The following is a 26,181-nucleotide window of genomic DNA, read 5'->3' as shown; positions in this document are numbered from 1 at the left end:
TTCTAAGAGCTTATGTTTATTAATTGTGGATTCCATTGTACATGGGGAATACATTACACTTGAGAGTTGAGATGTGATTGGAATTGCATTAATGGGTTTGTAGTTGTTAGCAAACTGGATCAGAAGTAACAGAGATAACAAGACAATGAGAAGGTGATCAATCACCAGCCCCGATTGCTTCTTGGTGCCTGAGAGTCAAGTCTGACCTCACAGATTGAATCATTGAGTACAGTGAGAGAAATTTAGATGAAGCTTGTTGGTCACAAGTCTGAAATGTTGCTCACATGTCTCTCAAGGTTTTCTTATCTTTGTTCTTGCCGTTCTGATAAGGGTTTGACAATTGAAGGCACAAAAAGGAGGGCCTGGTACACAAAATCGGTCACCTACCATCAACCCTTTTATTAGTTGACTGCCTTTTAATCTCTCCCTGCCTAACTCATGTTCATAATAGACTTTCTTTGAAGTATGAACTGAATTCAATGTAATTAAGCCTCACAGATCTCTCATCACTCCTTGAAGGAAACACGAGAGGAAAGAAGACAACATTAATTCAAAAAGAAAATAGCCAGTGTGAGATATTTGACAAGGCAACATGCACAGATAGCGTATATGTGGGAAATGCGCATGCTCACATACATATCATCATCAGGAAGCTATTAATTTGCCCGTTAAAAGTTCAAACATAACATATGACTATATGAGAGAGATCTAGAGAGAGAGAGAGGGAAATGTGGGTTGTTTACTAAACCTATGCATAAGAGACAAATTGAGTGTGCATATCCATTAATGGATGGATGATAAGATGGAATTTCAACCATTAATTAATTTCTTTCCCCCAATATTAATGGATGAAGCTTAAGCCCCCCTCCCCCATTGAGAATACACATGATATTAAGTTGTGTTACAGCATTGGTTTTGATCGTTCTAATTAATGGAATTCAAGACTGCTTTGATGATTATGGCTCATAACAAACCCCACCCACCAAAGCCGAGTATACGGCCAAGCCCAATCAATATATGGAGCTGGCAAATTAATCCCTACTACGTTGTTTTTCCCCTTGTAAAACAATAACCAGTAAGCGTTGCTAGCTGCAGAGAATTGAAGATGGAACACAAAAACAAAGCCATATATCAGCCCATCAGTACTACTAGTTGCAGTATATATCATCATGGTTGTGGTCGGTTGTTGTCATTGTCGTCTGGCCATCATCTATCTCTCTAGGGCCAACATGTTCCTGCAGAGAAGCCATGGCAACATCAGCAAGCTTCTGCAAGTTCAACCTCACAACAGTGTTGACGAACATCTTGGTATCCTCATCGGTGTTTCCCTCGGGTATGTCCACAATATACGACTCCAAGACAATCGTGTAAACCTTGCCTTCCTTGCTGAACTCGTTCACCGAAGTGACGGACCGATAGTTATGGAGCCTATGCTCGCCTCCTAGGACACAGAAGCTCAGGATATGCTTCTCTTCGTCCAAAATCTCTAGCCTTTCTGTGCTTGTTGAAGCCGGAAGGCCAGAGATAACAGTGACTTCTCTTATACTCCCGACACCTCCATCACCACTACTCATTTTACAACTCTTGACGAAGTGCTTGTACCTCTGAGGGTTGCTGAAGCTTCGCACCAGAGGCCAGACTATGCCCAGGGGAGCATCGACCCGTTGTGTTATCAAGGATGTGCATGTCCTAGATGAACTCTCAAACGTGTGATATGTGCGAATGTGGGACACCAGCTCTGCAAATTCTTCTAGGGTGAGACCGTTTGGTTTGTTCTGTCGGTTTGCCTCCATCAACGCTGCCTAGCTACCTCCTACTTCTCTCTCTTCGTCTTGGTTGTTGCTTCTGTCTGTGTTATGAGAGACGATGGTGCTTTTGTCTTGTGATGAACACTGTGAGAGGAGGGAGGGCGCGCGCGGGGGGATTTATTCACAAACTAAAGCTTGATTTTGTTTTTGGTTCTGGCCGGCTTTAGTGACTGATCGAGATGCCTTCGTTTTCTAAATTTATAACCGAAATCTCAGTGCGATGTTTGTCTGCTTTACAGAAAGGTGTAATCAAAAAAATAAATTAGGGATAATGAATGCAATGGGGTCTAAGCAATCAAGTAGGGTTAGGTTTCAAGGCAAGAGGATGACGACCATGTCCTTCCATCTTAAGATTGACCAACTTTATCTCATATCACAGGCTTCCAAATCCGCATCTGCCACCCACAAGCCACTGCAGCCACACATCGGGAACATCTCCCCGTGAATGACAATCCCGATGTGTGGCTTTAGTGTTTGTTGTGGATAGAAGAGATTTGGAGTTTTGGATCCCGCTGTTCTAAACCTTTCATCCAAAATATGGTGACAAATGGTTTGGGTTGAATGGATTGGAAGGATCAATAAGGTATATTAGATTGGATAAGTCACAAATTAAAATCAAATTGAATTGATTTGAATATGATATATTAAAATCAATAAGATATAATATAATGGTCCAAAGTATCAATTGAATTGGATTGGACATGGTCTATTTGTAATAGATGAATTTATATTGTCTAGGTGGGTCAGATTGAATCAATATCTGGTCTATTGACATAAGATAAGAGTATGGGTGTCAAAGGATCAGATTTGGGTTGGACCCTATCCAAATTAAAATCAATTCCAACAAGTTGAATGGTGTAGACATTGAACTGGACCAGTCCAAAATGGTCTAAAATATTTATTGGATTGGATTGAACCTGATCTATTTGTAATAGATGGATTTATATTGTCTAGGTTGATCAGATTGAACCAATATCTGGCCTATTGACATCAGATAAGAGTATGGGTGTCAAAGGATCATATTTGGATTGGACCCTATCCAAATTAAAATCAATTCCAACAAATTGAATGGTCTAGACATTGAACTAGACCAGTCCAAAATGATCTAAAATATTTATTGGATTAAATTGAACCTAGTCAATCCATCTGTAATGGATTCATACTAGACCAGATTGGATTGGATTGGACCAATATCCGATCCATCGACAGTCTGAATTATATTAATACAATATAAAGAGACAGTGGACTTCATCTCAATTATTTCTCTTTATGTCTATCAATTCATGTTAATAAGAGACTTAATATTATTATGTGCTTACTGAGGTCAAGCCCATTATAAACTACCTGGGGCTATAATTTGTGTTAAAAAAAAAAAAAAAACAAGTAAGTTGCAATGTATAATTAACTCCAATAAAAAGCAATAGCTCTTTGGTTAGGCAATGATTTTATATATTATTCTATAATGTGGCTTTGCCCCTATATTGAGGGGAAGGTGCTATATGCCAAATCTGTAGTGTGCATGTTAGGAATGGTGGGGACAATGAAGGGTGCGTACGAGGCATATCAGTTAGCATTTCTGCGTGCCAATCTCACACCTCCACTCTCGAATCAGTGCTAGCAAATATGTATGTGTATACAAATAATCCTTATTTATTATATCTATTTTTGTTTAATATAAAAATTATATAATATTAGAGATGTTATAAAACATTTTTCAACAAAATGTATGCATTTTTTTTGTATGTGTTTTTCTCTTATGGGTTGACCATTTGATTAGGATGGTTGGATAAATTATCTACCACCTGAATTGAATAATGGTTTCATTTTTGGGTCAGTTTTAAATAAATATGAGTTTTGTATTGTCAAAACTATTGGATGTAAGTATAATAAATAAAACTTATTAGTGAGAAAAATATCTTAAATACAAGATTTAATAAGAGAAAATTGGAATTAATGGTTGATATCTTAAATATAAGACTTAATGAGAAGGAGTTGAATGGAGTGAAAAGTAGTAATTCAAATTTTTGTTTTCTATCCTTACAATTAAAAAGGAACTAAATTCAAAAATAGGTATATTTTAGGCAAAAAAAGAGTTACATAAGCTCGCTCACACTTTTAATAGTAGTATAGATATAGTAACATTTATGATTTGCTCTCCTTCAAAATTTATTATTATTATTTTTTGAATGTATTGTTTCAAATCCCATCTATGCTATAGTACCCCCTATTGAATTGTAATAAATTCCTACACTTGTCACTTTCCCGAACATACAAACTCATAAAAATTTCTAAGGTGGAGGAATCAATAAAAATGACAAGTAAATTTTTGAGGGCGGAGGGGAGTCACAAAATTTTAATCATTAGTTCCCCTCCTATCTTACCTAACCCTAAAATTCCATCTGAAGTACCAGTGTGGTAGGCTTATTGCTTGAATTGGTCAAGCCAATATTAAAATTAGTTTCAATGCCATGGCTAAACAACAACCCTATTGGTAGTAAATTTGATATTCATAGGGTGGGATATATGTGGTATATGGCAGAGAAGCTATACATTATTCTGCCGTGTCTTAATAATCCATGCACCGGATGTAATTTCTGATCTCACCTGATCTGATGGACCTAGGGTTGTAAGTCAGGTTGCCTAATTTGAAGAATTTCAACTACATTGAACCAGAGTAGAATTTGGTTCCATTGAAAGTCTAACAATTTCCTTGCCCAACCAGAGTAGAGTAAGGTGATGGAGGAGAGAGTAAATGTAGAATGAAGACAAAGCAACCTAAGCAAAGGCTTGTGTTGTCTCCATCCTTGAAATTTTAAAAGGCAAGCTGTAGATTCGTGGATCACGTGAGAAGCCTAACAAACACAGCCGCGTGACTAATCTTCCTTTTCTTTGCACAATTGCAAATTCCCCTCCTCCCCCTCCCTCCATAAGTCCATAATTTAGAGATAAAATTGAACTATTTCTGCTTTTCAGTAGTTGGTGATGTGAAGGACGAACCTTCACTGACACCAATTGTGTCTTCTATCCACAACCACGTACGAGATAGAGCTGTTCGAGCTGTTCCCTGCTACAAATTTGCAACACAAGATTGCACCCTCTCTCGGATCGAGTACGAAAACCAAGAAAAAAGAGTCCATGGAGCATCATCATCCTTTCACTGTTTCAGTGATGGAATCGAAAAAGGGAAAGAAAAAACCAAAAAGAGACTCTTGCATGATTCTGGAGTTCGCTGCTCCAATGGGTCTGCTCTCGCTCAGATGCATCTTACCTGTTCGTCATCCATTAGTTGTTTGATTACTCAAGCCAATGAGTGACTGATACGATAGAGAGCTCATGTGGTTCACTGAATGAGAGCGCGCTCGTTGAATCATATTATTTTTAGCCACAAATCGTTCTGGACCATTTAAATATTAATTAACAAATAACAAAACAGAAGATAAGAATCCCTTTTGTCTTTCATTTTCACTTCCCCACCCCACCTTTACATTTTAGAAAATGACCTGGGATTCCTTTACTTTATTTCGTCCACTTAAAATGATCTCAGAGTTAGTTTTGTCATTTTGAAAATTGTGGGGTCAATCATTTACTTCATAAGGCTGCGTTTGGAAATGTTGCAATGGAGTGTAATCCCGGTTTAAGATAAATTTGCATTTTGCCGGTTTACTTTTGCCGACAACATTACATTTATGCATTAACAAATGACAGATCAATGCATATTTACATTGATAATAAGATATAAAAATACATCCAGAAAAAAATAAGTAAAATTGCATTCAATCAGGCTTTTGATAAAAGCAAGCATATGCTTTATTGAAATTCATGTTTGCATCCATTACAACTAAAAAAGTCTGTTTGGTAAGAAGATTGTTAGTGCAAACTAACCCAACTTTACAATTTATATGAAGCCTTTTACACTCTATATATTTATATTCACACTTATTTACATCATTTCCAAATGTGGCCTTTGGAACAAATATGCTTTAATAACAAAAGGGGAGCATGATAGTGAGAGAGGGAAAAGGTTTTTTTGGCAGAGAACACCATTCATTGATCGATGCAATAGTGGCAAGCAAAAGCAGAAGGGGAGCATGGCTTCTGGTCATACATCAGTAATACCTCTCATTTATATACGTAAAATTCATAGAGAGATGTTCTCAATATGCGATTAGATGCTCCTGCTTTCAAACTGTGTGCAGAGTTTTTATATACGTGAAATTCATAGATAGATGTTCTTAATGTGCGATTGGATGCTCCTATTTTCAAAGCGTGTGCAGAGTCTATATATGTCAAATTCATAGAGAAATGTTCTTAATGTGCGATTAGATGTTCTACTTTCAAAGGGTGTGCAGAGTTTTTGTTTGCACGGCATCCCCTCACGGAAAAGAGAGATGTGACTTGCTACTCACACCCATGGATTTTTTCTTTCCCTATGCCTATTTCGACCTGGCTAGAAATTGAAATTTCAATGAATAAAATTTGAAGTAAATTTCAAAATTTGGGAAAATGTTATTAATTTTTTATTGTTTTGTTCAAAAATCTATTCCATTTCCTTAATTTTTTCTACTGCTTTCATCTTATCTCTTCATTGACAAAATTGAAACTAAATCTTGAAGTTTGATGAAATTTTTAATGCAATGCTAAAGAAGCGAATTAGGCTGTTATTTTGTTACTAGCTTAAAACAACAATTCAAGTACGTAGCCCAAACTGAAACTTGGAGAAATCACTTCCCAATTTAGCTTTTCATGATTTCAGGGGCCAAAATTCAAAACCCTTAAATAAATAAGTCTAACTTGCTGTTTATAAATGTATCTCCCATTCAAAAGAAATGCCACTTATTGTTTATAAATCGGGTAAATTGCTAAAATCTTTCTTGAAGTTTTTAATTATTGTCAAAATCTTCCTTAAAGTTTGGTAATTGCAATCATCTCACTTAAACTTTTTAACAGCTGCAATTAGACCCTCTCTGTTAGAATCTTCTTCCAAGAGACACAAAAATGTCCCAAATACCCATGTAGTTACTTTTGCCATAATTTTTATTTTCTAAATTTTTCTTCCTATCAATTGTTTATTTTTCAAATTTGCCCTTCATATCAATCACTTGTGGTCAAGGTTCAAAATATCGATACGCTGATAGGGCGTATCGGGCATTTTGATACTTGTTTTTTTATTTTTATTTTTTTTTCAAAACTGGTTCAGGGCAGCCTGTCTAGGACCACTCCATCCCCTGAACCGGTCAGACCCCCAATACACCTACTGTAGGGGCATATCGGAAGGGTCCCGAAATGATACGTATTGGCCTATGTAATGATACTTTGAACCTTGCTTGTAGGCAAATCTGCAACTTTAAACTCTCCTTTTTGGTGTTCATAAAATTTGTGTTTTATTTATTTATTTTATTTTATTTTTAGAAAAACCAGCCCCAATAACAACTCCAGGGGTATTTTGAACATTTTTGCATCTCCTGTTAGAGGATTCTAATCCAGGGAGTCTACTTACAATTTTATAAAAATTTTAAGAGAAATGGTTACAACTACCAAACTTCAAGAGAAGTTTCAGCAATTTACCCTTATAAATTTATGGGTCCTAATCATCTGAGGAGGGCCTCATCTTTTCCTTAACATGGCAACTACTTGATGGTGAGTAACTACCATTTCTAGGATTATCAGATAAATCATTGGGTGATCGATTGGGTCATTTTATTTATGCCCTAAAATGTTTAATTCTAATATGTGTTATTGTAATAATAATAATAATAATAATAATAATAATAATAATAATAATAATAATACACATACTAGACATCACAAAGAGAGAATATATATAAGAGAGAGACTAATTGCTAAGCATCTTTTCTTTTTTCTTGGAATGGTTAATTTTTAATTTGTAAGCAACTAAGCATCATTTAGCTAAGAGATCTCACCAATCCATCACATATACAATACAGACTCCATGAAGGTAGTGGATTAATCATGATATGTCACGTCAGCTTGATATTGGGCCACACTTGTACACAGCTTACATGGTATGTTGTGGACCTTGTGGTTGGCCTAGCGTTGGGCGTAGAACTGTAGGTGATTTCGACCCAGAAACCATTATACTGGATAGATTGTGGTTGGCCTATTTTTAGTCTTAGAACTTAGAACTGTAGGTGATTTAGACCTGGAGAAACCGTTATATATTTATATTGGATGGAGAGCCCTCCATCCAGTAATGCCTTTACCCCATTACATCAGTCCTGCACTCCACATTGCATTTAAGAAGATCTAAAGTTTGAATTAGACTAAAATTTTGGGATGAATATTGTATGACATGGAGTCACATTTGTATTTGTATTGATGAATAAAAGTGTAGAGGCACATTTTATTTGTATTTGTATTGAGCTTTGGAAGAAATATAAGTGTTATTGAAAAACATTTTTTTATAACAAAAAAAATGCTTTTAAGGATACTAATTACTTTAAAGGCTTAAATCTCCTAGTCTTTCCACCTTGAGGTGTGAGGACAGGGGTGATCATGATTCGGTTAAGGGTCTATTTTCTAAAATATTGGTTTTTGGAAAATCGGTAATTGAAACTAAATTGAAATCGATTGGCTTGATTTCTTGTTTTTTCATTTTTTTTATAATATATTATAAATAAATATATAATAAAAAACTAGAAATACATATAAGATATATAACATTCGGTCTTGTGACCTGTCTTGTATTGGTGATTTCCTCTTATTAATATTGGCTGTTTGGTGCCAAAAGGAGGGCCTTTTGTGGATGGTTGGCTGCTTTTTCTGTTGAAATTTGCCTCATGAAACTAGGACAAGGAGACCTACTCCTACGTGAGGGGCCCTTTGGGCTCCTAACCAAAATGCCATAGAGAAAGAGAAAGAGAAATATCATACCTTCTAATTACTTCAAGTTAATTAGGATCATTGTTAGATTACTGTGGATGAATCACCCGGTGATGTGATCTTAAATAATGATCACAATTATGTGGTTGATCTGAACTCTAAGAGGGTGTTTTTCGGTCTGAATTGTTTTTTTTTTTTTGGTTGTTGCAATGTTTCAATAAATAAATAAAACCCGTTGATTTGGAAAAAAAAAGATCTCAAAACAAAATCACATAAAGTACGTGTTCTTGATTAAATATGTGTTTTTTGATCTCAAAATCAAAACTAATTAAAAACATGTTTTTGAAATTCTAGTTTAAAGAACATGTTTTTATTTGGTTTTTTAATATTATATTCCATAAACTATAAAATTTCCACATCACAACATTTGTTTTTTTTTTTTCAGAAAACATTGTTTTGATGGTTTTAAAAACACTTATTAATTATTGTTTTTTGAAATGAAACCAACTTGTTTTTGCCTTTTAAAACAAAACAAAAAAAAAAAAAAAAAACAAGAACATGCATGCTTTTGTTTGTTTGTTTATTTTTTCTGTTGATGTGGCAAATTCTCAAAGCAAATGAAAACAAAAACATTCATATTGTAGAACAACCCTTGCCACCTATTGTAGCTGATAAAGATTGTTAGATGAGTGGTGATTTACATGAATGAATTTTCTTGAAAATTAGAAGGGTGAAGCTTAATTTGAAGTATCAGCTTTCAAGGCAATGGTTCTGATCTGCAACATGGCCATCCTTTGAATATATTGGACCACAGGTGATTCACTCACAATCTGCAGGGAACGATCCCACTTTCCTTAAAATTCATTTTCTAGCATTCAATTTCAAGCATTTAAGACTTTGGTTGAAGTAGGGTGGGGGACGAAAAAAAAAAAGTACTCCTTAACCTGGTTCATAAACTAAGGTGGCAACTAATTACGTCTTTAGCTGGTTGTAGCAGAAACTTGGGATCGATTCCCACCTTCACCCAGATGGGTATGGGGGATGGATTATACATGTAGGGGTGTCGATTGGACTGGATTTGGTCTAATCTGATCCAGTCCAATGTGAATCCATTACAAATGGGCCAGGTCTAATCCAATTCAATAAATATTTTGGACTATTTTGAACCAGTCCAATTCAATGTCCCAACTGTCCAATCTATTCAAATTTGTTTTAATTTAAATTGGTTTCATCTAAAATTCGTTCCATTGCCATCAATATTCTTATCTTATATCAATGGACCTGATATTGGCTTTAATCCAATCAAATCCAATATAAATTTATTATGGACGGATCAAGTCCAGTCCAATCTAATCAATGTTTTGGACTGCATTGGTCCAATCCAATGTCTTGTTGATCCGTACAAATTGATTCACATGACACCCTCCCTGACGCTCAACACAGTTTTAATTAAGCATGCCCCATTGTCTCATCTCTCCACTCTCCATTTCATGGGGGAGGCAATAGATGTTGTTATTATTTATACACTGAAAATGACAATTCACAGAAAAACAAGAAAGATTCTTTTAGCAGCCACTAGAATTACCAACCATTATTTATCTTAACGCTGTGTTCGGGACCTTCGGGTGTAGTACAAATCTTGACCAGGTGCAAAATTTGTATACAGATCAATTTTTCTTTTGTTTGTTTCTAATTAAGATTTTCTTTCCTGCCTAATACAGATCAATTTGTCTCTTTTGCTCTCACTGACAGTACAAGTTTTTTATTCTAAAAGTTGATGCAAAATTTGCATTACCTTTCTCCTACCTCAATTCTTTCTTATAAAAAATAGAGACTATATAATATTGCTTGTTACCTTCTATACAGTTAACCGCCCTACCTCTATCCTCCTGCAGTTAGGCTGTATTTGGTTTGAAAGAAAAGGTAGGGATATAGGTTTCCCTTCCTTTCCATGCCTTCTCTTTCAAACCAAACACAGCCTTAAAGTGGGGGTCATTTCATTTTACCTAGTATTTTGCTTCTCACAAATAAATAAGATGAAGCAGAACTAGAGAAGAATTTAGAGAGAAGCTTGCATTCAGACCTTTTTGCACTCCCATACATTTACACCAGTAATTTAAAAAGAAAACAAAGACTAATTCACTAATCATCACCTCAATCAAACTCTGAATTCTTCATTTAGAATTTTTTTAAATTCAATAATTTATCATTAAAGCTTGAAGGACTAAATTCGCTTTGTGGATCTTAACATTTAATACTGATTCTGTTTATACAAGTTTGGAGTTTTGGATGAACATGATGTTCAATTTTAAGAGAAAGTGGATAAACGATGTATACTACTCAATTCCAATTCCAATGCCATTATTCATGGGTTTAAATGCCGAAGGCATTATAGTTATAGAGCCTCTCTCCGGAGCTCTAGCTTCTTATTTTATTAGTAATTAGAGGCTCTGCATAGAATTCTTCCTGCAGCTGGACCAGTACTCAGCCACAAGCTTAGAGAAGGAGGAGTTAACTTGCATGAGAACTGAAGGTTCATCATACTCCACGAGTTTCCCTGCAAAATCACCAAAACGTAAGCCATAGGCATGCATAAAATTGACTAGGATCCAAGACCCAATATCTATATTAATCGTCTAATATAAAACCTTATTTCACATAGACAATTAGCCATGGCACATGGATAAGATGAGCAAAATCAACCTCATAACAGGCCAATGTTAGACTATGGGCTCCTAAATGTGTAAAATCAAGTTCATAACCGGCAACTTCTGATGGTCCAAACAGATCAGTCCAGTCCGAGTCCAACAAAACTGTAAGGGACTATGAATTATGAGATGGTCTAAATGTGTACAAGGGAGCAGCGTACCATAAGAGAGGACCATGACCATGTCACTATCTGTAACTGTGGGAACTCTGTGGGCTACGGTTATCACTGTACAGCCGGAGAATTCTTGCCTGATTACTCTCTGTAGGATGGCATCAGTTGCAGAGTCGATGGATGCTGTTGCTTCATCTAGAACAAGGATTCTATTTCTCCTAAGAAGGACTCGTCCAAGGCAGAAAAGTTGGCGCTGCCCAGCACTCCAATTTTCACCTTCGTCACTCACTGCAGAATTAAGGGATCAAATACCATGAGTTCTTTAATTGAAGCACTGTGGAATTAATTAAAATGATTGGATTTCTGATTTCTAACCACTGAAATCGAAACTCACCAGATGAATCCAAAAGTTTTGGAAGACTAGATATGGTGGCTTTTAGTTGGCACTTCTCTATAGCCTGCAATAAATAATACCACATAAGGTTCTGTGTATTTTACTAAAGCATTTTAAGCTTTTAACCTCAACTCAATTGTCACTACTCGCTTGAGCCATTTGAACTTGACTAATATAAGATAAAAAAATTATAATAATAAAAATCTGCAGAAGAACAGATGCTTTGAGATCAGAATCAGTTGGTTCACCTCCCATATTTCATTGTCAGTGTAGAGGCCTAGAGGATCCAAGTTGGTCCGAACGCTACCCCTGAAAAGAGTTGGCTCTTGAGGGATGATGCTGAGTTTCATTCTCAGGTCCCTCAGACCAATGGAACAAATGTCTAGTCCATCTATAAGAATTCTCCCGCTTTCTGGTTCAACTAAACGGAACAAAGCAGTAATCAGTGTACTCTTGCCACTTCCAGTTCTTCCAACAACTCCAACTCTAGTCCCTTCTTTGAAAGTGCAAGTAATTCCCTTGAGAACAAGTGGCGCATTTGGACGATATCTTATCTGAAACCAGCAGATACTCAGACATCATCAAGGTTTCTTGGTACCCATGTTTTCCAAACACAGGTTGGTAAATCTTTATGAATAATATTTACAAAATATATGTTGAAAGATGAATCAGATTAACTGCCATTACCTTTAGATCCTGCAAATCTATCCTTCCCCTGGATGGCCATGAGGGAGGTGGTCTTTTATCCTCCACAATTGCTGGAGGCTCTGGTGGTATATGCATGAATTGTTTTATTCTTTCAACAGAAACAATATAGTTGGCTAAGTTGCAGTACCATCTAGTGAATACGACTTGCGTTGTAGTAAGTATGAGAGCATAAGAAAGAGAAAGGCCCACAAATCCTGAAAACAACACAGAAATGTTTCATTCAAAATTGAACATTCTAGATAGATTATTACTACGCATCCCTCAGGAATGAAAAATACCTGGAGAAGCATTTCCTTGAGGGAGAAAAACAAGGAGAAGGGCACAGGTGATAAAGGTCAGAATTTGGAGTCCTTCCACTCTTATCACTAACCACTCCAAAGCAGCATTACAATGAAAAAAGAGACTTGCATCTATGTCAATGAGCTTTAAGTATTTTTGGAAGAACCTATCTTTCATGTCGAAAGCTCTTATTGTGACTACACCAAGTGATGTCTCAGCTGCATAATTCATAACAGGTGCTTTGGTTGTTCCATTAATTCTTATTAGCTCTCTTGCAGAGGCTAGGTAGTATCTCTTCATTCAAAAAGAAAGAAAAATGAAAAAAAAATGGAAGAAGAAATGATTACTGATTAGGGCAAGTAAAACAGAGATTAAGAAGTAGAGATAAAGAAAATAAGATCTACCTGAATGTAGTGTGTGGATAACATGGCTGGAATTGCTACAAGTAGAACTGGCCATGTGATGGAGGCCATGATGCATATGATGGATAGAGTGTCAATTCCACACGAAAGTGTTAAGGCAATGGAGAAAGCTATGTCAAAATCCAAAACTCTCATATCTGATGAAGCCTACAAGATGGCATTGCTATGGATAACCAATTAAGTGGCCATGAAGCCCAAATAAACATTGCCATAAGTACTGAGAAGAGGAGTGCAGATTTCCAAAGTAATATATATTTTTAAGATTTAAAGAGCAAGCAAGTTATTAATCTCAGTCCAATTAAAACCTTATTCTAATTAGTGGAAGGAAAATTAGTGGCAAAACCAGTAACCTGAAATGCTGCAAGTTTTAAAGCTCTAGAAGGGTATTACATAAGAAATCAGCATTTTACTTGTATAAATACAACAAGGGCATTTTAGTTCTCGGGCTGACAAGTGTGAGAACGGGGGCTCAAATCTGAGGGATGCCATTTGTGTGAAACAAATCCCAAAGGTTAGGACCTTACACAGTCTATCCCTCCCAAGACCCTGGGTGGTTGGGACTCATAAGGAAGATTTGTATAGCAATACTTTACTGCCCTGATTTCTGCATGGGCATTTTTTTTGTTCTTTTCCAGTGTGCATGCTCTCATGTACATTTCTCCTTTCTTATTCATCTTTCTCTCTCTCTCAAAAAAAAAAAAAAGAATTTTTCTGAATATTATGTCTTTCTGTATTTTTTGGATAGTAGGGGTATTTTGTCATTTAAAAATCCCATGTGGAGTCTACTCATATTTGTAATTTTAGAGTCATTAATTAGTTTAAGAATTATTTTTTCTTCTTTGAATTGACTAGGATAGTGCCACAGTGGTAATTTAGTAAGCTTCTATGTTTTTTGAGTCATCTACAGTCTATTTGAGTTCCTACAAATACTGTATGGACATTTTACAGAAGAATCAATGAAAGTTTATTTGGGTATGATGAGTGATTCTCATGCCCTAGAGTGATTCTAGGAACCCTAGTAGTGATTCATATGCTCCCCCCCTCTCTCTCTCTCTCTCCCCCCTTTCTTTCTTAATCCTTCAAGAAACCATTACAGTCTGCAACAGCCATATGTTTCCATCAGAAACTATCATTCATTAACGTCCTACATTACATATGCTCAACCACCTAGTAATCTGTTGAGAAGTTTGGCATGTGGATCAGAATAAAAAAAACAAAGCAAAGAAAGCTTACCCGGGTTAAAATTCTACCAATGGGAGTTGAGTCAAAGAAGAACATTGGAGCTTTGAACACTGAATTTGTAAAACCTGAAAAGAAGGCTTTTGAAGCCTTTAATCCTAGATGGGCTGAGAAAAAGGACCTCAGATATGCACAGGTGGCGCTGAAGGTTGACATCCCAGCGTAAACTCCAATTAAGATGGTATCGTTGATTTGAGGAATTCCAGAAGCTATAGCTAACCAAATGTTTGAGGAAGCCTGAACTAGGGTAAAAGCAATCTGGCCAAACAAAGATAAACCAAGAAGAAATGATCCTTCTGAGACAATTATGTAATCTAAGAACTGCTTCCATCCAACATCTCCAATCTCTTTCTCCTCATCTTCTGTTAGCTGGGTTCCGGGCAGACCCTTGGCAGAAATCTTCCCTTCGCCACTCTCTTTCTTGGTATGGGATCCAGAGGAATCATCAAGTTGAATTGTGTCCACCTTTTCAGATTCACCCGAATGACCACTATTTGCAGGATCCACCGGTGACATTGCAATCTTGTGAGCCTTCACGAGCTGTTGAAATGCTTGCCCAGCTGTGAGGAGTTCCTCATAGGTTCCTGATTGAGTGAGTTGCCCACCTTCCATGACCTGGAAAAGCAGGAAGAGGAACCAAATCATGTTGTTGAAACATGAAAGCCCACAAACAGACTCCATAAAGGGAAAAGCTAGATGATGATTTGGAGTTCAAATAAACTCTGCCCTCCATTACCACAATCCGATCAGCATCCGCAAGAAACTCAACTTGATGAGTCACTAGAATGACAGTTTTCTTTTCCAGTGCAGCCATGACACAATCCTGCAATTACATCATTCAAATACAGTAACAGAAGAATGTGCACTCATGTGCATGCCCATGCAAACGTGGGTGGTGACTGGTGAACGTGATATTTCCTATTTTTGAAGAAATAAAATCAGGGTCCATTTGGATTTTGGGATTTGGCTGGCGGGAACAGGGGGTCTGAAATCAGAATTGGAATGGCGCCCATTCTACATTCTACCCATTTGGTTGGGCTGAATGGGATTTCGATTTCCATTCTTCGTGAAATGGCGTTCTCCTATTGGAGCTTGGAGTTTGGGGGTATTGTCATTCCAACTGGTTGGGGGTATTGTCATGTATTTTAAATAAAAAACATTACATACATACATTTAATATTTTATATTAAATGGCATATATGCATATATTTTTATTTTATATATTCTATGTGTGATATTATAATATATATTAGACTGGGCTTTAACTATTAGGCCCAGGCCCGGCTAAAACTTGTGAGTTAGATACAGAACGGGGCTCAGATTAGGCCTGAATACAAAACCTACACCCAACTCAGAATTTATAGTCTAGGCTGGGCTTGGCTTGGCTTGGCCGAAACCTCCCCCATGGGAATGACCGACCTCATTCCAGCCGGTCAAAATAAAAAAGACAAGTGACTTAAAAAAAAAAAATCTCGAAAACCCATGGGAATGGTCAATCTCATTCCAGCCAGTCAAAAAAAAAAAAAAAAAAAAAGAGAGAAAAAAAGACAAGTGACATAAAAAAAGTCATGAACCCTAATTCTCTTTACTAGAGACATCAACTCTCCTTTAGGCCACTGGTTCGCTTTCGGTAAATTATTTATCCGGGTAAATGCAATTACCTGAGCGAGTTTTTCCTTGAAACACTTACCTGGGTAAGTGCATTTATTCATGTTCTTTTATTTCCTAGGTAAATAAGGTAATGACCATTTTAGCCATAAAAATTCATTATTAAAATGAGTATTCTTGTCCCGTTTAAGCATTAGCAAATTTCCCCCTAGGTGGGAATGTTATTTACCCACCTAGGAGATGGGTAAGTGATACCCAGAAAAATAAACTTTCCCTAGGAGATGGGATTCTTGGTCAATGGGAACCAAAATCCCATTGACCAACTTTCCCTCTCAAAATTCAAAAGAAGAAAACCCCCCTTAGAGTCATGTATATGTTATGGAGTTCAATTCTAATTCTAATTCCAACTGCAAACCAAATGGACCTTCGGTTTCTTACATTGAAAAGGGTGGCTGCTGTATGTGCATCAACAGCACTAAATGGATCATCAAGTAGATAAATATCTGCATCATTATAGACTGCTCTAGCAAGTTGAATCCTCTGTTTCTGTCCCCCACTCATGTTGAGTCCTCTTTGACCAATTTCTGTAAGGTCACCATGGTCAAAACTATTGATGTCCTTATCCAGTGCACATGCTTTTATGGCCTTCTCATATCTAGTCTTGTCCATTGGCTTTCCATAGAGCACATTATCACGAACTGTCCCACTTTGAATCCAAGATGTTTGAGAGACATAGGCAATGGTCCCAGATACATCAACCTAGAAGCAAGTAACCAGAAATAGGGCTTATTAATCAGAAGAAACAATCTTCTCTGTTATGTTTGGACATGTACAAGTATTCTAGAAATAGAGCATTTTGTTACTCACAGATCCTGAGATTTTGGGTATTTCTCCAAGTATGGCATACAAGAGAGAGGACTTCCCAGCTCCAACTGGCCCGCATACAGCAATTTTCTGTCCCCTTCTTACTTCCAAATCTACACCTCTCAGTGTTGGAACAGCTGCGTCTGGGTCCCAACTGAAAGAACCATCCTGTATTCTAGCACTGGTCACTGAACTCTGTGTTTGGTTCCTCCTCATATCTTCATCCTTGAGTTCAGTTTCCATTAAAAACACATTAAGACGGTCCAGTGAGACCTTGGAATGAATCATCACAGAAAGAGCCTCAGGAATCATTTTCACAGGCTCTGACAAGCTCCTCAGTGTTGCAAGGACAGTGAAGATAGTCATGGCATTCAGAGGGGCACTTTTCCAAAGGGCGCACCCCATAAACAAAACTGAAGAGATTAAGTTAGGAGACACCCAGTACAGTATACTGCCATAGGCCTTCATGATTTGAGATTCACCTAACCATTTGAGTTCTACATCGCGAAGCGACTCGATTAAGTTCTTGAACTTTTCCTCCCATGACTGTAACTTGATGATCTTCATGTTTTTTAGGACCTCAGAAGTAGCCCTGAGTCGCTCATCTTGCGCCTCCATGAATCGATGCTGAGAATTCTGAATGGTCTTCGCAAAGGGAATATTTAGAAGACCACAGATGAAAAGGGGGACCAAACTAGGAAGAGCTCCTATACCAACAATCCCAAAGAGTACACCCATAGAAAGAATCATCTGAAGAAAATAAGTCCATGTTGAATGAAACCACCATGGGAATTCACCCATGTGATAAGCATCAACCCCTATGTAATTCACAATCTCCCCTGTCGAGTGTCTGCTCCTACCTACACTAGAAAGTCTGAGCTCTTTTTGGTATATGGCAGCCATTAATGCTGATCTCATCCTCATTCCATATCTCCTTGCATTAAAGAACCAATGTCTCTGAGACAAAGACTCAACAAACTTGATCACAACTAGGCATCCTACCAGAAAGATTCCATGATGCACAGTTTTGACCTCATGGGTAGAATACTGAAGGAAGGAATAGACTAATAATGGAGCAACTACAACTGCAACAGTCCTAAGGAGTGCATAAAATCCTATTATTAGCATTTCTTTGAAATAAAGTTTAACCAAAGATCGGAGAACCAAGTTACCGGTGTCTGTTGAGGTGTTCTCTCTGCAGAGATGATCCCATGCTTGAGAAAATGACTGGTAAGCTAAGAGGGCTTCATCATCAGAAACCAGAGCAGGGATATCATCAAGAACTAGTGGTTTTGAGTAACCCAAACTCAGTAAGGGCTGAAGCCAAGAGAATGTTAGTTGGCTAATGAAACTAGTCTGGCTTAATCCTGTTTGGTGTTTGTCACTTTCTCCGACCAATAAAGGTTCGGACATACTCTGGCGATGGGTGTTTGGAGAAACTCTCAGTCTCAACACTTTGAAAGCACAAACCAGAAGCAACAATGTGCAAGGCCATGAAACTAGTTCTAGGATTTGAATGTTCTGTGAGTTCACTAACATTAGAACATTCAGTGCAGAGGCCAGTAAAGGGAAGGAGACCCACCAGATTAAAATAAGAATTCGCATCAATTTGGTCCATGGAACAATCAAGGAAACTGTCAAAGCTATCGAAACCAGCCCCCTCACAAAGTAAACCAACCATCTCAAATGCCTAAATTCATGACTTCTGCCCACTAAATCCCATAAACCAAAGCTAAAATATGCAATGCCAATAGTACCACAACATACTGAAACAGCTAAGAAAACCCAGTCCCTTCTTCTCTGCCCACTGATATTACGTTTCCTAATAAAACTTACAATAAAAAGCAGAGAGAAACCCAATAAAAATAGCAAATTCAAGACATCTATTATTCTTCTTTGAATGCACGAAGATCCTAACACAACTTCTCCCTCACAAAACCAAGAGTCTTCCCCTGCATATCCATACAAACAACAACAGGGATTAATCAATATATGTGGAAAGCAATAAAAATACATGGAAACAAGAATATCGAAACAGAACATATTGTAATAGCAATACATGTCAAATGGAGAAGTTTCCAAAAAGCAAACACCGTTCACGACCTCATCAAAAAGGAAAGAAAATTTGATTCGAGAACCCAATACAGTGAATCAGATAAACATAGTAATTCAAAAGGAGAGAGTAAACAATAGTGAGCTTCAACATCCAAAGAGAACCAAATGTGCACCTCGGAATCTCTCTAATGAAACCATCTCTGATTGAATACTGGCTTATTTTGCTCTGAAGTCTGAACTAGCACGTCAGTATAAGCAGGACCTTTGAAAATTTGGACTTAGTCCATCTGCTACTGGCCAGTTTTACTCCAAGGCAGTAAATGGAATCGGTATAAATAGGATTTCTGATGTGAAACACAAAACTTATGTTAGTTTCCCTTGACCTTGATAAGTAATTCTTTTCTTTTCAAAATTTTCCAATGTTTTAGCTTTCTGCTTTCACTTTCATCGGTTTGGTTGTCATCCGCTGGCATTTGTCGATGCAACCTTCATGTTGTTTTTGTTTCTCTGGTAATTTCTAAATATGCACGTGTAACAACAATTTCACATGACAATAACTATATATATGTATGTATATGTACCGGTGGGTTTAAATTTTGCATTTTATTTTCATTATCAATAAAAATATTTTTTAGTTATCTTTTGTTTAATTTGATAATTATATAATATTAGTAATGTGCACATTTTTTTTGACATTTTTTATAATTTTTATTTCCATATTTTTTAGTTTTTATTAAATAATTATGACACCTTTTTGACCCATTTGACTTAAAAGAAAAAATGATTTCATTTTTGGGCAGCTTAAGATTTTCTGTTCCATTTCCATAGTTAATTATGAAAATAATTCTGGTTTATTATACTTATCTTTATTTAATATGATAAATTTATAAGATATATCAAAATTTTCTATAATTATTTTTTGTACTTTTGTAAAATTTTGTATTTTTATCCAAATGGTTGAATTGCTAGGTGTATAGGTTAGGCATTCGCTAGGCTGGGTCTAAGCCTAGATTGAAATTTGATACACTTGGGTTATGTTCAGGCCCAAGCCGAGTTTGAGTTGGTCAATTATCCCACACTAAAATTTAACATGTGTACATGTATGTATACATGTATATATGCAAAACTATGTTTAGTGCAAAGCCTTATATAAATCTTGTACTTGCACTTCCCCAAATCAAGCCTATATAGTTGGGTCAGGCTTGCGCTACCTAAAGCTAGGCCTAACATAGAAAAAAAAAAAAAAAAAAGACCATAGAAAATCTAAGCACAACCTGTCTGAAATTGTAGGTTAGATCGGTTTGGGCTCAAGTTAGACCTGCCCAAGTTGCACCCCCATGGACCATTGACCACCACTTAGATGGAAAAGCAATTTTCTTTTCTAGTTAGTTTAGTTTTTTATTTTATTTCCATTATTAATGACAACAATTCCTATTTTGGTTTAATATGATGAATATATAATATTAATGTACCCAAATGGTTTCTACAAAACTTATATATTTTTTAATAATTTTATGTATCCTTATTTTTTAAATTTTATTATATAATTATGACATCATGGATTAACCTATTTGATCCACAATTTTGTTTCTAGATTGATTTTAAATTTTGTATTTCATTTCCATCATTAATAAAGATCTTTGATATTTGTTCTTTGGCATACTTATTTTTGTTTAATATGATAAATATATAATGTTAGAGATGTGCCAAAAGTTTTGCAAAATAATTGTATATTTTTGTAATTATTATATTTTATTTATTTTAAAATTTTTAAGAACTCATCGACCTCCGTCGGACCTTCATCGTTCGGTATTTGCAGCAACCGCCACTATTGGTGGCGATGGCAATGGCAGTGTTGAGCCGTCGATGGATGGCGCTCCTCTGTTCTCTTTCGATAGATGGGGCGAGTGTCTAAGAGGGATTGAGTTAAGTTAAAAACGAGGATAAAAATGTAACGCATAGGGGTATAATGGGCATTTTACATTTTTCGTCCATGTTTAAGGGTTAAGGGTACACTTAGTTAATTGTCAGAAACAGTAAAGGTACACCTAGTCAATTTTTAAACAATAAGGGTAGAGTTAGTTAATTAGCTAAACTATAAGGGTAGTTTAAGAAACTTACCAAACAAAAAAAAGAGAAAAAGTAACCGAGTGGCAAAACAGTATTCATATTCATATAGTCAGCCCCACATAGTTGGGATGAGGCTTAGATGATGATTTCAAATTACCTACCACTCCATTAATCATAAATGCATTGAAAATAGTTTTAAAGCAAAAAGGAAAAAAGCACGAAGAAATCTAATTAAAAGAATTTTCATCTATTATTAAAAATATGAATGATGTTTATGTTTTGGACTTTTCTTGACTAAAATGATCATATTTTTAATTTGGTCCCATTTTATTAATTACAAGGACAAAGAAAGTAATCTGAGTTACTAGTTTTATTTTAGGGTATTAAATTCCACTTCTCTCATGAATTACTATATAAATTCTCATTCTCTCTCATTAATTTTTTTTTGAGGTATTCTTGTTTCTCACAAATAAATTATACTTATTAAATTTATATACAATAATTTTAATAACAAACCTATATATTGAAAACTAACATGAAAACAAAATGAACGAAGATCCAGGGTTTGTTAAATTATTTGGATGAAAACCCAGGAATTGGTTTTTGATTGGTAGTGAAACTCAAACATCAAGATGTTTAGGGGGTAGTATCGAGACATATTCTTCGTTCAAAGTCGTTTCTTCCTCTGTATCTAATCTCCCTCTCTCTGAGACTTCCTTCTAAGACTTTGTTCAAAGTTCGTTGTGAGAGAGATTGAGGATTCCGAGCTTATCTAATCCAGAGAACTTCTCTAGGATCTTGCCAGAAAGCTCATTCCAACTAAGATTTAAAGTTATCTCTAGTGCCAGAATTTTGCCCAGGCTCGGTGAAATCTCTCCTATGAATTGGTTTTTGCCCAAGTCAAGGAACTGTAGTTTTGTACACGAGTCGAGTTATGACGGGATTGAACCTGAAAATTGGTTCTTTCCAAGGATGAGTTTGCTAAGCGACATTAGCGATCCAAGATTTGGATTCAACTCTCCTTCTATCAAGTTGTCGGAGACGTCAGCATATTGAAGTGAAACGACCTGGTTGAAATCTGTAGGCAAGTTGCATGTGAAAGAGTTGGAATGTAAGTTGAGGAATGTTTGGTTTTGGCAATCATCTTCGACGGTATGACCCCGCAAACTATTCGAACTGAGATCTAAGAAACTCAAATTGCACAGCTTCCCGATTTCTGGCGGAATAGGACCGGTAATCTTGTTGCCATTGGCTTTGAATTGGATTAACGACGTGCATTTCCCAATCTTGGGTGGAATTTGGCCTATTGTTCGACAGTAGCAGCAGATTGTTTAGATTCTACAACTCGAAGATTCCTCTTGGAATCGGACCTCTGTATCTAATCTCTCTCTCTCTCTGAGACTTCGTTCAGTCGTTCAACATTCGTTCACGTTCAAAGTCCTAACTTCTCTGCAACTCTCTCTCTCTCTCCTCGTCCCGTTCACTTTCTCTCTCTATCTATCTCCGTTCGTTCTCTCTCTCCCTCAAGTTGCAGCAGCGACGGACCTCTCCGGTAACGCCTCTCTCTCTCTCTCTCTCTCTCCTCTTCGTTCTCCCTATTTTCTTCTTCCTCCGTCCCCCTCCAAGATCTATAACTCCCTAATTTTTTCGTTGACAAGATTTCTCCTCTTTTCCTCTCCACCCCCGACGGTCAGACGACTTTAAAAGAATATCACACCCGTCTATAGATCTAGGACTTGCGACTTCCAATAGAAGATTTGGGACCTGCAAGTGAGAGAGACGTCGTCCTCAACATTTTTGTGAGGAGAAAGACCGTGGAGAACAGGTTTGTAAAACCTGAAATAACGATGGCAAATTTGAAGGAGAACATGAAAAAAGAGAATGAGGGAGGGAACCGAGGATAATATTCGATTTTAAAAAGTTTAAAAATTATATAAAGTTATATATGTATACGGATGTTAAAGGATGTTAACGGTAAGGATAGAACTAGCCAATATCATATAGAGGTATTATGAGACAATAATTAAACAGATACTATTTTCCAATTAACCAAACGGTAGGGATAATTTTAAGAATTTACTTTTTCTTAATACACCCCTTTACGTTTAATGATATTCTAGCAGAGGGCACGTCAATGTAAATTTGAATGACAACTGGTTCTGCTGGGTCCCACCATTCTCCATTATGACACCAGGTCACACACAATCCCTCGCTCCCTCTCAAATACAGTGGTCCCATTGTTTTTTTGCTTATAAAAATCAGTTTTAAAAACCCAATATAATGTCATGTAATATATATGTACTATTTTGTTTAATTTATATTTTTATTTCAGTTTTTATTTATTTTTTATTTTGACAAAAATAATGGGGCAAGGCGGTTTGATTAAAAACATATTAGACCAGTCACCTCGGCTATCATCAATTTTTTAGTTCAGTTTCTCAGTTTCGGTCAATTTCATGATTTTTTTCATCAACACCAGTACACTATGTCCCTCGCTTCACTTCTCTCTCTCTCTCTCTCTCCAAATTATTATATCATGTCCCATACAGCCCCCATCCTGATCCACATGTTGCCTAAGCCTATGGGCGTTGCTTCAGTGGTAAAATTGAAAAAGGAGAGAGAGAGAGGAAAAAGGAAGAGTAAAAGACCCTCATTGGAGTTGGGTACATTGAATCATCACTATTGTGAGTACATTGAATAATCAATCACTCAATAAAATTTTTTTTGACAGTTATCTTAGAAATTTGCATCTTACCTTTTTTTTTTTCTTTTAATTTTTTAAGTTTCCTTATGGCGACGTTTTTTCTTTTCATTCACCGTAAAAGTATTACTCGAACTTATTTCCTGTAGTTTGTTGGATTTTCTGCTTTGCACGTAGCAAGGTGTGATTTATTTTCCTTCAATCATCAAAATGAATAGAAATTAGAATCTTCTTCCAAACTTGAAGATGTTAATTTGTAGCAGCGATTCTTATTCATGTCAATCGCAGGCTTGAGAAGAAATTCACATCCACAACACATGAGAACATTTTCCACTGATAACTTTGAGAGATGTTTTCAATGCACGCTGAGATGTGCCTGTGAGGTGTTCTCTATGGGGCTCAGATGTGATCTCCTTTATTGAGGAGGTGTGTCCTTCAAACTCGTTTCACTTATTTCATTTCATTAATAATATCTTCTAGAATGTCGATTGCATTGTCAAATCCAAGGATGAGGCATCCATTTGCATTTCAGTTGAGCAAAAATGAATATGGATTTGCTTTGCTGAGCAACAAACATTGGTCACTATTAACAACCGAACAAAGGAGAAGAGAGGTAGAACGGTAGGAGAAGAGAAGAGGAAGAGAGGAGAGAAGAGAAGAGAAGAGAGAGATGTGGAGTCTGCTATAGTGCCACTATAGTGTTTGCGGTGCCATCTTCTATTAATATATATAGGGCGGCCATAATTAGAAAGGAAAGGACCCTTATGCCCCTACTTAAGTTACAACACAAAAAACAAAAGAAAAAACTACTTTAATTCGTCCAAATGGACCCTAACTCAGCAGAATACAAACATAATAAATAAAGTTAACATTCCAAAACTCCCCCTCAAGTTGGGACATGGATGTCAATCATTCCCAACTAATCACACAAATTATTATGCCGCATGTGTTGAAGGCCCTTGGTGAAGATATTAGCAAATTGTTCCTCTGAACTAACATAAGGAGTGCACACTTCTCTACTCACAAGTTTTTCTCTAATAAAATGCTTGTCCACTTCAATATGTTTTGTTCTATCATGGAGGACTAGGTTAGCAGCAATGTTGATAGCAACATTGTTGTTACAATAGAGTGACATAGGTTTGTTAAATTTAAAACCCAACTCTCCTAACAAATTTTTTACCCACATCATTTCAGCAACTCCATGAGACATGGCTCTGTATTCTGACCCAGCACTGGATCTAGCTACCACACTTTGCTTCTTACTTCTCTAGGTAACTAGGTTTCCTCCCACAAAGGTACAATACCCACTAGTAGATTTTCTGTCATTGATTGCCCTTGCCCAACCAGCATCTGTATACATCTCCACTTTCAAATGCCCATGTTTCTAGAAAAGCAAACTAGCTCCTGGGAACTTCTTGAGGTATCTAAGGATTCTTTCTACAGGTTCAAAGTGAGTTGTTTTAGGATTATGAATGAATTGACTAAGAACACCCATTGCATAGGCAATATCAGGTATGGTCATAGACAAATATAAAAGTCTCCGTACTAGTCTCTAGAACTTCTTTACATCTTTCAAACACTCCCCCTAACTGTCTCCTAGCTGATGGTTGGGTTCAATGGGTGAATCAATTGGTTTCACTCCCGACTTGCCTGTATCCTCTAATAGATCTAATACATATTTTCTTTGGGAAATAAAGATGCCCATTTTTGAATCCCATTTGTTGCACTACTAAATGAAACCTACTAAACCAGGCCTGAGGTGATTGCTTCAACCCATATAAAGATTTTTTTTTAACTTTCACACCTTCTGCTCACTACATTTGGCACAGAAACCCGGGTGTTGAGTTATGTAAACCTCTTCCTCTAGGTCACCATTCAAGAATGCATTCTTGATATCCAACTGATGAAGTTCCCAATCAAGATTAGCTGCCAGTGAGAGGAGGGTTCTGACTGAATTCATCTTGGCTACTGGAGCAAAGGTCTCTACATAGTTTACTCCATACACTTGTATAAACTCTTTGGCCACCAATCTAGCTTCGTATCTTTCTACTAAACCATAAACTCTATGCTTTACTGTGAATACTAGATCCAATAACTCCCATGTGCCATTTTTGTGTAAGGCATTAATTTCTTCCTTCGTTGCATCTGTCCATTCATGTTTGGATAAAACTTCTGCCACATTCTTAGGAACAAAGACACTACTGTCAATAGAGGAAAGGAATGCACAGTATGAAGGTGAAATATGATCATAGAACACAAAGTGAGAGATATGATGATTAGTAGTACAAGACCTAACACCCTTTCTCTTAGCAATAGGAACATCAAGATCATTAACAACAGGAGGATCAATGTTAAGGGATTCAAGCATATCA

General features: G+C 36.6%; 1 protein-coding gene and 1 pseudogene across 1 annotated transcript; both read right to left on the bottom strand.

Moving 5' to 3' along the window:
- Nucleotides 1-761: 761 nt before the first annotated feature.
- Nucleotides 762-2,095, bottom strand: LOC148846985 (abscisic acid receptor PYL2 pseudogene; annotated as a pseudogene).
- An 8,769-nt stretch (nucleotides 2,096-10,864) lies between these two features.
- Nucleotides 10,865-19,474, bottom strand: LOC148846984 (ABC transporter C family member 8-like). The gene is made up of 12 exons (XM_088948213.1): nucleotides 19,212-19,474; nucleotides 16,987-18,935; nucleotides 16,558-16,878; nucleotides 15,248-15,334; nucleotides 14,506-15,126; nucleotides 13,255-13,419; nucleotides 12,850-13,144; nucleotides 12,551-12,765; nucleotides 12,112-12,417; nucleotides 11,864-11,927; nucleotides 11,518-11,757; nucleotides 10,865-11,205 (listed from the first exon to the last, which is right to left on the bottom strand). The coding sequence occupies exons 1-12, from the start codon at nucleotides 19,234-19,236 to the stop codon at nucleotides 11,090-11,092; spliced, it is 4,404 nt and encodes a 1,467-aa protein (XP_088804339.1). The 5' UTR covers nucleotides 19,237-19,474; the 3' UTR covers nucleotides 10,865-11,089.
- Nucleotides 19,475-26,181: the final 6,707 nt, after the last annotated feature.

This window comes from Nelumbo lutea, chromosome 6 (assembly GCF_056320005.1).
Source record: "Nelumbo lutea isolate HS-2025 chromosome 6, American lotus-T2T, whole genome shotgun sequence".
NCBI classification, from domain to species: domain Eukaryota; kingdom Viridiplantae; phylum Streptophyta; class Magnoliopsida; order Proteales; family Nelumbonaceae; genus Nelumbo; species Nelumbo lutea.
The sequence above is the reverse complement of the archived record's forward strand: the minus strand, read 5'-3'. Positions and strand labels throughout refer to the sequence as shown.